The following is a 14,999-nucleotide window of genomic DNA, read 5'->3' as shown; positions in this document are numbered from 1 at the left end:
TCTTCTCCATATAAAATGAATGAAATGGAGGGGGGATTGGAGACTATTCGTTCAGTTGCTTTCTAAACCTTTCAGAGAATCCCAAAACACCTAGATTGGTGTGATTCTTTAAAAATCATGATCTTTAATGTTCCCCTGTCACCTAGAACTTGATCAGCATAGAAGTACTTTTTTAATTTAAAAATTTTTAAATTCTACTTTTTCTTTCTGCTTAGCTTGACCTATGTACTGTAATGCTGAATCTTGGGGATTCACCTTTTACTGGGACTTGGAATTTCACTGAATGTAGTACAGTGCACACACTCTCCCTGTGTCAGAGGTATTCAGGTATTTACTGAATTTTCATGTTCATTTTTGCTATAAATAATGGGGGCAGTGGATATTGCTAAATGGTGAATATCATCTGTCCCTTCTAACTTAGTATAGCAAAATTAACCACTTCTATTTCAGTTAAGATTGCTCCTCACTTTAATAAGTCAGTCATATCTGAGTGCTTACTGTATGCAGACTACTGTGCTAAGTGCTTCAGAGTAGAGTATAACAGTGTTGGTAGACTTGTTCCCTGCCCACAGTGAGTTTACAGTCTACAGGAGGATACGGACACTAAATAAATTACAGATAGGTACATAAGTGCTGTGGGGATTATGGAGCAGTGAATAAAAGATACAAATCCAAGTACAAGGACAGCAGATAAGGGAGTGGGGGAAGAGGACATGAGGGTTTAGTCAGGGGAGGCCTCTTCGAAGAGATGTGGCTTCAGTAAGGCTTTGAAGGTGGGGAGAGTAATTCTGTCAGGTACTTCCCAAGCGGTTAGTCCAGTGCTCTGCACACAGTAAGCGCTCAATAAATACGATTGAATGAATGAATATGAAAAGGGGGGGCATTCCAGGACAGAGGAGGTAGTTGAGATGGAGATACAGTGAGTAGGTTCACATTTGAGGAGCAAAGGCTGCATTGTAGTAGGAAAGTAGTGAGTTGTAAGGAAGGAGGGGGCAAGGTGATTGCGTGCTTTAAAGCCAATGGTAAGGAGTTTCTGTCTGATGCAGAGATGGCTGGGCAACCGTTGAGGGTTCTTGAGGAATGGGGAGACATGGACTGAAAGTGTTTGTAGAAAAATAATCCATGCAGCAGAGTGAAGTATAGACTGGAGTCAGGATAGACAGGAGGTAAGGAAGTCAGGGGAGGCCGGTATAGTAATCAAGGCAGGATAGGATAAATGCTTGGATTAATGAGTATAGTTTATCAGGTACCGGGCACCATTGCCAAAGACCTGAAGGTGGGACACAGGCACATGTGACTATCTTGTAAACGAAATGTGACAAGTGGGGATATTATATAGTCAGCTCTGTTGGGAATGGATAAGTAGATCCTCTGCTACTTCTGCCTCCCCCTGTCTTAATATCTTCACCAAAAATAAGCAGGGTTTGTGATATTTGCCCCTCTTTGGATCTGGTAAGCCTGAGGAAGGGGAGAAAAAACCCTACACATTCCAAAGTCTTTTTCAATTTCTACTCTCCATGAAGAACCATCTAGACTCAACTGATTGCCCTTGTTTCCTACATTGCTAAAGTCTGCCTTTGTTGTCTGGAAGAATTCCACGTACAAAGGTTAAACGTACAAGAACTCTGAAAGGTTTATCAATGACATTTGAGTAATGTTTACTGTGCAGAGCACTATACTAAGCATTTGGTAGAGAATTAAAGGTTTATCACTTGGTGTTCCTAGTTAACACAAGTTATAAATTTTTGGTACTAATTGAACATGAAATCTAGGAACTCTAAGTGGATACTGAAGATCTTAGAGAAGCAGCGTGGCTCAGTGGAAATAGGTCATGGGTTCAAACCTCGGCTCTGCCAGTTGTCAGCTGTGTGACTGTGGGCAAGTCACTTAACTTCTCTGTGCCTCAGTGACCTCATCTGTAAAATGGGGATTAATACTGTGAGCCCCCCGTGGGACAACCTGATCACCTTGTAACCTCCCCAGCGCTTAGAACAGTGCTTTGCACATAGTAAGTGCTTAATAGATGCCATCATTATTGTTATTATTATTATTATTAATGAATATATGATTCGAAATCCTACACTTTTCTAGCAATGCATTTCAGCTCTGTAAACCCAGGAAAAGCAGAACCAGATTAGCCAATTGCCTAAACTTAATCTCTACTATTCATTAATGTGATTCCAAAGTTGCTCATTTGGGCTTCCAGTGCGCCTCAAGTTGAGAATCTTAGCAATAAAAGAATGGGGCTAAGTATATTTTTAAATGCCTACACTTTATCTTCACCCCACCTACCCCCATGGCATTTCAGTTTCTCACTTAATACCTATTGAGCAATGCTTAGAATATTTTGCATGCTCTCCGGCCAGCCTAATTTTTTAAACAAACTGCATAGGAGACTATACGTACTGGTCACTTTGTTAAATCAGGAAATACTTCATGGAGGAGGAGACTTTCCAGAAGTTGTGAAAAGGATGGTGAGGGTAAATGCTGGGCAGAAGAATTACACGAACCACAAGTTGGAAGTGGGAGAACCGGGAATGGAGGACCTTTAGCAGATTCTCTTGAAGAGCAGAGTTAGAGATTGGGATAGATGGGAAAAGAGAGCTAGGTAGGAGTTATGAATGGAACCCTCTAAATCAGAGCCAATTCTCCCTTAGTATGCAATCCAAGCAGTTTGTGTCAAGCACTGTTCTAAGCCCTGGGGGAGATAGCTAGCTCTCTTCCTCCCTTCAAGGCCCTGCTGAGAGCTCACCTCCTCCAGGAGGCCTTCCCAGACTGAGCCCCTTCCTTCCTCTCCCCCTCGTCCCCCTCTCCATCCCCCCCATCTTACCTCCTTCCCTTCCCCACAGCACCTGTATATATGTATATATGTTTGTACATATTTGTTACTCTATCTTACTTGTACATATCTATTCTATTTATTTTATTTTGTTAGTATGTTTGGTTTTGTTCTCCGTCTCCCCCTTTTAGACCGTGAGCCCGCTGTTGGGTAGGGACTGTCTCTATATGTTGCCAACTTGTACTTCCCAAGCGCTTAGTACAGTGCTCTGCACATAGTAAGCACTCAATAAATACGATTGATGATGATGATAATGATAAAAGTTAACCTATTGGGACTTTGTCCTGGACTCTCAGTTTAATTACGAGGGAGAACAGGCATTGAATCCCCATTATGCAGAAGAGGAAACTGAGGGCTGGTCATACAGAAGGCAATTGGCAGAGCTGGGATTAGAACCCAAGTCCTCTAACTTCCAGGCGTGTGTTCTTTCCACTAGGCCACATTGCTCTTTGCCCCTCCTTTCCCCCTCCAGGGCTCTAGATGTCTGGAGTGAAGGCAAATTCATCACCTTTATGAAGATATACCATCACCCACCCACTCAGTTTTCTTCAGGAATCTCTCTAAACCCTTTTAGAACCTGTTGATATATTTTTCCTCCTCTACAGTGCCCTGTGCTTTCAAGTAACTTAGTATACGCTCCTAAAACCAGAGGCCTTTATCCAAAACCAACAAAATGGACACGTGATAACAAGCCTACCATTGTTGACTCTTATGCCCCATTCTCCTCTCCCTCAACTCTTACTGCTTCCTAGGTGTAAAACATACTTTGGACGGGGGAGAGGAGAGGTCCGTGCAGAAAGGTGCCCTAGAAAGGGAAGTGAATTTTGGCCAGAAGACACTTGACTCTCACTGTGCCTGCCTAGAGTTAATGTTGTGTCCCTGTCCTAGTTGCTATATGTATTTAAAAAACAAAACAAAACTGAGCGTGAGTACTTGGGTGACAATTTTCAAAAATTCCAAAAGACTCTCACTGGCATGAACCCTGCCTTAGGGAACTTACATTATTATTATTAGTAGTAGTAGTAGTATTGTAATCAATCAATCAATCGTATTTATTGAACACTTACTGTGTGCAGAGCACTGTACTAAGCGCTTGGGAAGTACAAGTTGGCAACATATAGAGACAGTCCCTACCCAACAGTGGGCTCACAGTCTAGAAGGGGGAGACAGAGAACAAAACCAAACATACTAACAAAATAAAATAAATAGAATAGATATGTACAAGTAAAATAAATAAATAGAGTAATAAATATGTACAAACATATATACATATATATATATATATATATATATATACACATTAATTATATACATATAATTAAACACTTGCTATTGGCCAGGCATTGTACTATGCACTGGGGGTGGATACAAGCAAATCAGGTTGGACACAGTCCCTGTCCCATTTAGGGCTCACAGTCTGAATCCCCATTGTTTTTTTGTTGTTTTTTGTTTTTGTCATAGAGACTAGGGTGAGGAAAGGTTTTGAACAACTCTCTGGTTTCAGGGAACCTTTAAATTGAGAAAATATCTTTCTGACTAGTTTTATTTTCCTTCCTGTTGTAACTTATGCACATGTTTGAACTTCTCTGTGTGCTCACCTTCCCCACTGAGTTAGAGAAACTCTGAGTACCTTTAGGAAGAAAAAGACTTGAGTGTGATCTGATATTCTCAGTATAATGACTTATTCTTGCCTTTGTTCATCTTTAGAGGTTCAAGACAACCAGACCCAGAAGAATGTTTCAGAAACTATGAAATTTCAAGATCATCTATATAAAGTAATCCTGAAGAATTTGAGCTGGTATGATGCTCAAGAGGAGTGCCTCAGTGATAACATGCAGCTAGTTAGCATCACAGATCCCTATCAGCAGGCTTTTCTCTCAGTGCAGGCTGCCCTTCTTAGCTCCCCTCTGTGGATTGGACTCTACAGCATAAATGTAAGTCTTCAAACCTGCCGGAAGATTTGGGGGACTGGGTTCCTTATGGGAAATAATCAATAAAAGACTGAAAGAACCCAGGAGGCAAACATTACTATGACTGCTTAAAAAGATTCCTCGCCTGTGTAGGTGTGTGACACATTTTTTCCCCATTGCTGATAGAGCTGCCTCCTGAATTCTAGCAGGTGAACGGTTTTGTGCAAAAGTAAAACTGCACATACAGGACTTGCCTGAACTGAAGCGTTTCTCTCCCCCACTGGCTCCAAGAGATTTTGAGGCTTGTAGACAATTAGTGCTGAGGAGAAAAACTTAAACTTCCTGAAGGCACCCATCATCATCATCATCATCATCATTAATCGTATTTATTGAGCGCTTACTATGTGCAGAGCACTGTACTAAGCGCTTGGGAAGTACAAATTGGCAACATATAGAGACAGTCCCTACCCAACAGTGGGCTCACAGTCTAAAAGGGGGAGACAGAGAACAAAACCAAACATACTAACACTGGCCAGTCAGTAGTATTTGAGCACTTACTGTGTGCAGAGTACTGCATAAGCATTTGATTTGTACAGTAGGGATAGACATGATCCCTACCCTCAAATGCTCCATTGCACCCATACTAAGTGGCCTTGGGTCATGGGAACCATGTGGGAACCGTGTGGTGACAAGAAACAAACGTTGATATTAAGCAGTCAGGTTTTGAGGCAAAGACGTTATAAATTGTCCTGAAGCTTAAAGTACATTTGACATCTTGAATTTATCCGGTAGAGTAATCTTGACTTTAGGTGGTCAGATGGAAAGCATGTGGATTTCAGTCGCTGGTTTGAAGATAGTGACCAATTGCTTGATGACTGTGCAATTTTGGACCCTGGAGGATTCTGGAAAACCTCTGACTGTGAAAGTGAACAGCCTGGTGCTATCTGCTACTTTCCAGGAAGTACGTCTTGTCATTTGTAAAACATTTCTAGAAAAGCTCTGTACTAGCGTACATACAGTGTTTCCTCTGCTTGAACTAGTTACTTCAGTAATCTTATTATTTTGCTTCCTGAAGATAAAATTATTGACTTCTAAGCCATCCGAGAGATTTAGTGCTTAAGCTAGTCTGTATTTCAAAAACACCGTAGTTTGATGTCTAGTGGATTTGATTTAAAACATCCTCACCTGAAATCAGTACTTTAGACTACAGCTAGTTTGTTGCATTTTCTTATGGGATTTAAGTGCTCACTATGTTCCAGGCACTGAACTAAATGCTGGGATGGGTACGAGCTAATCAGGTTGCACACAGTCCCTATTCCACCTGGGACTCAGGATATTAATCCGTATTTTTACAGGTGAGGTAAGAGACCCAGAGACGTTTAGGTGACTTGCCCAAGGTCCTACAGCAGACAGTGGTAGAGTCAGGTTTCAAACCCAGGCTTCTTCTGTCTCCTATGTCGATGCTCTATCTACTAGGCCATGTTGCATTTGTGAGAGTATATAGTTAATATCCCTGAGAAGCTAATGGAGCCCCTCACCATTCTATCATAGGATGAAGCAGGGAAGCCAGGCTAAACTCCATTTAAATGATCAGGGAGAGAGCTTCCCCAGATCACATCCCTGCTTAATGAGAAAATGGTGACCAGGAGGATCTTCCTTTTATATTTGATTTCAGAAGATTCATTTGTCCAGATCTTTCCATCTTTCTTTTTTTTATTTTCCCTTTCACCCCATCAGAAAATGAAGAAAAAGTGAAGCAAGTTGAAACGGTTAGATGTCCACGTGCTGTCTTAAATACCCCTTGGATACCTTTTCGGAACAGTTGTTACAGTTTCATGATTGCACAGGATAGATATATTGAACAAACTACTGCTCAAATGCACATTAAATGCCAAAAAATGAGTAAGTATTGTTTTTGAACTACAAAAATATGTACAGTCCCTGCAGTTGCAGCCTCTACAGCTAACTCTGTCCCCAGTGATTTCCTGGGAGCTTGTGTGATTACTAGTATGGGGCATGAGACAAAATCTATTGCTCAGTGGGGCTGGAGGGAAGAAGGGGTTCAATTATACATAGTGCTTGTTGCTGTAACTTGCTAATGGGCAAATAATCTGGATTATTCACATTAAATCAGTGGTATTTTATCACATGCTAACCATGTGCTGAGCTCTCTACTGAGCATTTGGGCGATTGTAGTAAATTAAGAAGGCATATCTAGGTGACCATCTAAGTCAGAAGTAAGTATGTTGAAGTCAGCAGCTTTGTTGAATAATTCACTGAAGTGTATTTTTCTTTTAACAGACCCAAGTGCACACGTTCTGAGCATTCGAGACGAACACGAGAATTCCTTTGTCCAGAAACAACTTCAAACTTTCCACTCTCTTGCTTTATGGGTAGTGTTGGGTGCAACTTATTATAGTATGTTGGAAGCTTCATTTCCTATAGCTGCTCCTGAGCACCATAATTACCTATTTCTTCCTTTTGAAACACAGTAACTCCATTTTAGGGTCCAAAAAAAAAAGCAGTCAGTAGTATTTGAGTGTTTACCATATGCAGAGCACTATACAAAGTTCTTGGGAGAGTACAGTATAACAGAGTTGGTAGCTAACTACTCTGTCCTAGAATATTTGGGAAATAAGTGTTCAAATGTATTTTTCCAGTGTTTCACTAATTGCATTTGGTTCCACTTCAAATCATGTGTTCTTTCTCTGAACATCCTTAGAAGTGTGTATAGTCAATCGTCTATTAGTCATATGTACGGAACACCTACTGTGCAGAGCATTGTACTAACAATTGGGGAAAATACAATGACATTAGAAGGCATGATCCTTGCCCTTTTAAAGGAGTTACAATCTAGTGGGGAAGATGCACAGAAGTAGAAGATAGACTGTAGTGAAGTATAATGACTTATATAAGTGCTATGGGAGAGCATTGATGTTTCTCCCTGGTAGACTGTGAGCCCGTTGTTGGGTAGGGACTGTCTCTATGTTGCCGAGTTGTACTTTCCAAGTGCTTAGTACAGTGCTCTGCACACAGTAAGTGCTCAATAAATATGATTGAATGAATGAATGTGAGTACTGAAGTATTGTCTTAGCAGATGGAAAGTTTAGGAATTAATTGGGGAAAGTCTCCTGGAGCAAGTGTGAAATGAGAAGGGCTTTGAGGATGGGGGGGACTGTGGTGTGTCAGATATGAAGAGGGAGGGAGCAAACTGCGGACAGTGAGAGGGATGCAACCAGACAATAGGCATAGTAAAGGTATCTTTTTTGAAGGTTGAAAAATTGAAGCTTGTAGAAGCCATGTTTAAGGATCTAAAGAAACGAAATGAGACTTAAGTTGAATACGTTACCTTTGATTTGAGGACTTGCAATATGACTTGCAGGAGATGACCACTATGCCAGAATAGTGTGGGTGAACAGACTTTAGGCTAGGATCCTAAAGAACAAAAAAACCCCACATAGTTGGACTTCTTTTTTTGTGTGGTACCTAAGAGATAAATGACTGCCACATGGTGAAATTCATTCCAGGGGAGCAAGTGTGCTTTCTAAGCAACCTTAGTTACATTTTTATATACTGGAAGTCTTCCATTTTGGAGGGTAGATTTACTGCCTGACAAACAGGGCTGTAAGGAAGTTATTCTGCAAGTTTAATTGACTTTGGAGCTTCTTAAGGCAGAGACAGGTGAGGACTGTGTTTCCTTATAACTGACGGTTACACCATCTCATCAGTTGAGTCACAAAAATAGGCACTGACTCCACAAACTTCTAAATATGGGTTTTGCTTTTTTTTTAAAAAAAGGAGAAACTGAATTGGCATTTGAGTGGTGAGCAGAGACTTGAGGTTGTGTTTGCTTGGTGAAGTAGGGAAAAGATTATGGGAATAACAAGGAAGGGAAAGGAAATCATTGGGTGCTAGGGTTGTGCCAAGTGGAGTTCTGGTAGGCCTGGTTTTTTTTTTGCTTTGTTTAGTTTTTAAATACTATCTCTGCTCTCTCCCTTCTGGGTTTGAAGCTGTGTAATATATCTAGACTACCTAGTGATAGTTGACATTAAAATGCAAACTCTTTTCTGGCTGTTTTTAGATCAAACGTCTCCCATAAGCCTTCCTAGTCAAGATTCCTTACTCCCTTTCAGTCTTATGTAGGAGTGAGAAAGAAATAATGGCCTTTTTTAAAGTACGTATTCACTAGTGTGATTAGAAACTGCAACTGTCTGACCTACTGCCATCTGCTGCCCTAATGGCTTGGAAGAAAAGATAGACTCGCTGTCTCAGACTTATGTGAAAGCTATTAATTTTGACAAGTAATTTGTTGCTAAACAAAACATTTTTTTGTTCTTCACTTTAGATAATTCTCTAATATGGTCTGATATGACTAGGATGACCTACACAAACTGGCAAGCGGGGAGGCCGACTGTAAAAAACAACAGGTTTTTGGCTGGCTTGAATCTTGATGGTTTATGGGATATTTTCCCTTATGACAGAGACATCCTTTATTTTCATCAACATAGCATTCAAGCATGTAAAATTGAAATGGGTAAGTCATGGGTCTGTCTTCAAGCAGGCATAAAAGTAAGCTCAGCGATCAGTTGGAAATATCAGGTTCTTTCATCATCATCATCATCGTCATCATCAATCGTATTTATTGAGCGCTTACTATGTGCAGAGCACTGTACTAAGCGCTTGGGAAGTACAAATTGGCAACATACAGAGACAGTCCCTACCCAACAGTGGGCTCACAGTCTAAAAGGGGGAGACAGAGAACAAAACCAAACATACTAACAAAATAAAATAAATAGGATAGATATGTACAAGTAAAATAAAAAAATAAATAGAGTAATAAATATGTACAACCTTTCCTTTCCCTTTGCATGGATTGCTTCGTTCTGGGTGACTAGTACTCTTCAAGGCTGAATTTAAATGATTGGAAAGGAATCTCTGAACTGAAATGATCAGGGTCATAAGATCTAATTCTTTAGACAAACTTAGAGGTTCCACCATCAGAGAGCCTGCTTTGAGATGGATTAAGTTTTACCTCAATCATCCATCTCTGGATGTATTCCATCTCTGCTGAGAGTCAAAAATGTCTTAAATTTTAAAGGGAGAGATTCATACACAAATAAAAATGTATCAATTAGAAAGGATGATGCACCACACTAAGTTGATTAGGCTGGAGACCAAGAATGGGTTTGGATCTGGAGACAGAGATAAATCAGATAATCTCTGAAGTCATCTTTTTCAATGCTGTGATCCAGATCCTCCTGAAGAGTGAAGCTTCCAGTTGGTGGTATCCAGATTATTCAAGGCTGGGAACTTCTTTTCAGTTAGAAATGATCTCCACTAAAGTGAATTTGCCAGTTTTAAATAGCAGGGACAAGGAAGTGAGGTGAATCACAAGCCACTGGCAGATCAGCTTGGAAGTGGTGTTACTCAATTTTGAGGAGACTGAATTCTATAGGAAAGGACTTCACAGACACTTTCAGGGGAGAAGGAGTAGTTGTGTAATTCAAGGAAATAGAATCACTTATTTTAGGAATTTGTGTGTGTGTGTGTCTCTCTTTTCACTTCCCCCTCCCCCCATTTCCTATGAAGGATTCTTTTGCTTCTGAGCTTGATCCCTGAGGGATACCCTGGTAATATAATGCAACCTTCATCGGTTATTGGAAATGTGTACCTTTTACCTAAAGTATTTTTAATGCCAAAGTCCCACTCAAAATGTAGGTTGGTGGCTTCAACCTGAGCACTAATGCTTCTATTAATCTCATAGGTGATGCCAGAGAAGAATTCAATTATACTCTGCCGCAACTAATACCGTATGGTGACTCTACGTATAATGTTGTTGCAAAAAAACTATCATGGTACAAAGCTTTGCAAATATGCCAACAAAATGGAGGAGACTTGGCAAGTGTGCATGATAAAAATGGGAGTCTCTTTCTAGAAGATATTGTAAGACGTGATGGGTTTCCGCTGTGGGTTGGACTTTCAAATCACGATGTAAGTGAAGGGGGTGTGTGTGTGTGGTGTGTAAGTAAAAAATCTTCCCATTAACATTTCCAGGTCAAATTAAATGTACATTATCCTTGTTGTACAGAAGTAAATGTAGGCCCACAGTCTCTCCCCAAAAGCTTCCATCTTGACAAAGAAATATGAAGTTTTCTAAGCATATAGTTCTTACCAAAAAATGCAGCTTATCAGACGAGCTATTCACTCTTAAGTTTAAATAACTTTTTCCCCTTAATATCAGAAATCCCTAAAGGATTTTTTAATGTACTCTATACTGATGTCGTCTTTCCCACTATTGTGATTCTGATGAGGCTGAAATGGGAGGCATAACTGGTTTAAAGATTATATATCATGGTTCACCTGCTATCCCAAAGCCTTTTTCATTTGACATCTCTTCTTTACTTGACCTTCTTCTGGCCCATAACACGTAGATCAGTTTTCCCTCTCTCCATATGATGTAGTCTGATTCATGTTAGAACTGAAAGAAGTTGAAGGAAATCATTCAGCTAATATCTAAATTTATATGCATTTTGTAGAACAAAGGTAATGTCTCATATAGTAATGATCCTAGACCTGTCCCAGGTAAGTGCGGGCAGCCACTTGCATGTGACGTCTATAAAATGCTCTTCTGATGATTGTAGTCAACTTACAATGAACCTTTAAAAAAATTTTACAACTATAGCTTGCTGTGATTCAAACGCTGCCTTAAAACCGTCCATCGGAGTGGCGTATTCATCTCTAACATGCTTCTCAAAATTATTTCTGAAAACCTTGAATCTCAAATTCTGTTACATTATGATGAATCCCTGGCCCTGCTCAGAGGGAGGAACAAATAGCAGAGCAAGATGAACACAAGTTAATTGTAAAATGGTAACAATGAATAAGGCTACAAAAGTAACTAGTCATCTCACTTATATTCTCATATAAATTCATAAACTTTACTAGATTCAGGTCCGTAATGGTTTGGGGATTTGTGTATTAAACTAGGGAACTGGATCCAATTTTGAATGGTCTGATGGGAGTGCGTTTGACTACATCCCATGGAAAAATAAGCTCCATCCTGGAAACTGTATTTCTCTGGATCCTAAAGGAATATGGAAATGTGAAAATTGTGATTCCATTATGGATGGTGCTATCTGTTATCGAAAGTCTCCCAAAAGTAAGTTGATATTAGGCAGACCTAGTATGTTCTAAACCTGCGTGGCTTGGTGGAAAGAACATGGGACTGGGGGTTAGAGGTTGTAGTCCTGCCTCTCTAGTTCTCACTTACTCAGCGACTTGTCATATAATAATAATAATAATTTTGGTATCTGTTAAGCACTTACTATGTGCCAACCAATGTTCTAAGCGCTGGGGGAGATACAAGGTAATCAGGTTGTCCCACATGGGGCTCACAGTCTTCATCCCCATTTTCCAGATGAGGTAACTGAGGCACAGAGAAGTTAAGTGACTTGCCCAAAGTCACACAGCTGATAAGTGGCCGAGCTGGGATTAGAACCCATGACCTCTGACTCCCAAGCTCTTTCCACTAGGCCACGCTGCTTCTCTGTGTGCCTCAATGTCCTCAACTGTAACAGGGATAAAACACCTGCTCTCCCTCCCTTTTTAGCCTGAATCCCATGTGGAATAGGAATTGCCCTATAGGATTTTTGTATCTCAACATTTACCGCAGTTATTGGGTTGTAGCAACCACTCAATAAATCTCATTTTTCACATGAAAAACCAACTCATCACAAAATGTGAGGCTTCTCTTTAAATAGGAGCAGAAGAATTAGAGCTACTACAATGGGTTCATTTCTTAGGTGGCCCCTACTAGCACCTTAATTGCCTTTCTTTCTATCCAGGTTCTGCCTTCTTCTCTCCCGTTTCCCGTTCAACTTTCTTTTCATTGTAAACTTGCTTCACTGTTTGCTACCTTAAAGAAGTTTCCCACTATTGACAAGGCAGGGTACATGACTTGCATTTTCTCATTAAAAAAAAATGGCAACACTTGTCCCTAAATGCCCCAGAGAGCAGACTTGGGTCACTTATGAAAAGTCTCAAGCTACAATGGATACCTCTGAACTATAGAATGGCTTTCTTCAGAGGTGTACAAGGTGTCATATGTAACAATACTGTACTTGAACCTTTCCCAAATGCTTTCACAATTTCAATGTTCCTCTAAGGTAGGAAAGAACAAATTAGCCCATTTGGGGGAAGGTGAGACACAGAGAATGATGAAATGAAAATCCAATTCTCTCCTTGACTCCTTCAACCTGGCTTTCACCCTGTCTAAAAGTCACCAACCACCACAACCTTGCCCAATCCAACAGCCTCTACTCCATCCTAATCCTCTTCAACCACTGGTGCCTTCAACACTGTGACCCACCCTTTTCTCCTTGAAACATTATCTTGCCTTGGCTTCACTGACACTTTCTCCTGTTCATATCTCTCTGGCCACTCCTTCTCTGTCCCTTACAGGCTCCTCCTGTGCCTCCCACCCTCTAATAAACAGTAGGAATCCATCAAGGCTCAGTTCTGGGTCTCCTTCTATTTTCTATCTACATTCAATCCCTTGGAGAATGCATTTGCTCCCAGGGCTTCAGCTACCATGTTTACACAAGTGAACCCCAAATTTACCACTCCAGCCATTATCTCTTTCCTTCTCTGCAGTCTTGCATTTCCTCCTGCGTTCCGGACAACTCTACTTAAGTTTTCTGCTGATACTCAAACTTAACATGTCCAAAACAGAACTCCTCATCTTCCCACCCAAAGCCTGTCCTTACCCTTTCTTTCACATCGCTGTGGACAGCACCGTTATCCTCCCTATCTCACAAGACTGTAACCTTGGCATTATCTTCAACTCATCTCTCTCGCCCAACCCACATATTCAATCTATTACCATATCCTGTTCAAGTTCCACAACATCTCCTCTCCCTACTCAAGTCCGTATTTCATTTTTCTCCTTGAAACACTATCCAGTCTTGGCTAATTTTTTGACACCTGTCTACATGTTTTATTTTGTGTCCGTCTCCCCCTTCTAGACTGTGAGCCCGTTGTTGGGTAGGGACCGTCTCTGTATGTTATCGACTTGTACTTCCCAAGCGCTTAGTACAGTGCTCTGCATGCAGTAAGCATTCAATAAGTATAATTGAATGAATGAATGAATCCACATCTCCCATGCCTCAAGAACCTTCAGTGGTTGCCCATCCACCTCTGCATCAAACTCCTTTCAATAGGCTTTAAAGCCCTCAATTGGCTTGCCCCCGCCTCTCTTACCTGATTTTGTATTACAGCAGCCCCCACACTTGACTCCTCCAATGCTAACTTACTCACTATACCTCGATCTCACCACCGATCTCCTTCTCCACATCCTTCCTCTGATCTGGAACTCCCTCACCCTCCGTGTTGGAGAGACCACCATGCTCTCCAACCTTCAAAGCCTAAAAGTCACATCTCCAGGAGACCTTTTTCAACTAAGCCTTCATTTCCGCTGCCTGTCCTCCCCTTTGGCTAGGCAGCTAAATCAGAAACCCTTAAGCACTCGATATTCACCCAACCCTCAGGTCCCTTAACTTACTTATAGATCCATAACTTATGTAATGTCTGTCTTCCCTTTAGACAGGAAGCCCCTTGTGGGTAGGGAGCATGCCTAACACCTTTGTATTCTGTTCTCTCCAGTGCTTAGTACAGTACTCAATTCCAGTTTGCTTGATTGAAAGCAAGAACCACCCAGGTTTCTCTGCATTCTAACTAAACACTCTATTTGTCCTCAGTGCCTTCAGTATGCTTCCTTTGGCTAAGACCCTCCCCTGTGGGAGGGAAAAGAATGTTTACATCAGTATCAAAGGAAGCTTATTTGACTGACTAGGTAACTTTTTGTCAATGTTAGATGTGAAACTTTTTTTCATCTCTTCAGCTAAACAGGCACAAGAGCTCACACCTGATTCTGGATGCTCAAAGACTAAAGAGAGCCAATGGTTTCGCTATAAAGAGCATTGTTATACATTTGACAAAGCTTTGCATGGGTTCTCAGAAGCTAAAATGTTCTGCCAAAACATTGGTATGTTTGAATCCTCCCTTCACATAAACAAATTCACCTTGGCTTTTTTCTCTTGTATTCAGGTGGCAGTCAAACTGCTAAAACTCCTAAGCACTGTATAAAGTTAGCTGCAAAGTGTATAACTGTGATCAATTTCAACTGTAGGCTGAGGTTAAATACTTCATATGATGCTTGCCTGTACATGTGGCCGAGTATCCCAATAATAATT

At 40.8% G+C, this 14,999-nt stretch overlaps 1 protein-coding gene across 1 annotated transcript in view; it reads left to right on the top strand.

Annotated features, from left to right (window-relative positions):
* Nucleotides 1-14,999, top strand: part of LY75 (lymphocyte antigen 75) — a 123,044-nt gene that overhangs the window by 100,886 nt on the left and 7,159 nt on the right. The window contains 9 exon segments of the mRNA XM_038750892.1: nucleotides 216-327; nucleotides 4,547-4,773; nucleotides 5,542-5,710; nucleotides 6,487-6,651; nucleotides 7,051-7,167; nucleotides 9,095-9,283; nucleotides 10,514-10,740; nucleotides 11,737-11,908; nucleotides 14,648-14,791. Of these exon segments, the coding sequence (XP_038606820.1) occupies nucleotides 216-327; nucleotides 4,547-4,773; nucleotides 5,542-5,710; nucleotides 6,487-6,651; nucleotides 7,051-7,167; nucleotides 9,095-9,283; nucleotides 10,514-10,740; nucleotides 11,737-11,908; nucleotides 14,648-14,791 (1,522 nt within the window).

The sequence above is a fragment of the Tachyglossus aculeatus genome, chromosome 9 (genome assembly GCF_015852505.1).
Source record: "Tachyglossus aculeatus isolate mTacAcu1 chromosome 9, mTacAcu1.pri, whole genome shotgun sequence".
Classification (NCBI taxonomy): Eukaryota; Metazoa; Chordata; class Mammalia; order Monotremata; family Tachyglossidae; genus Tachyglossus; species Tachyglossus aculeatus.
This window is presented reverse-complemented; position numbering and strand designations above follow the sequence as displayed.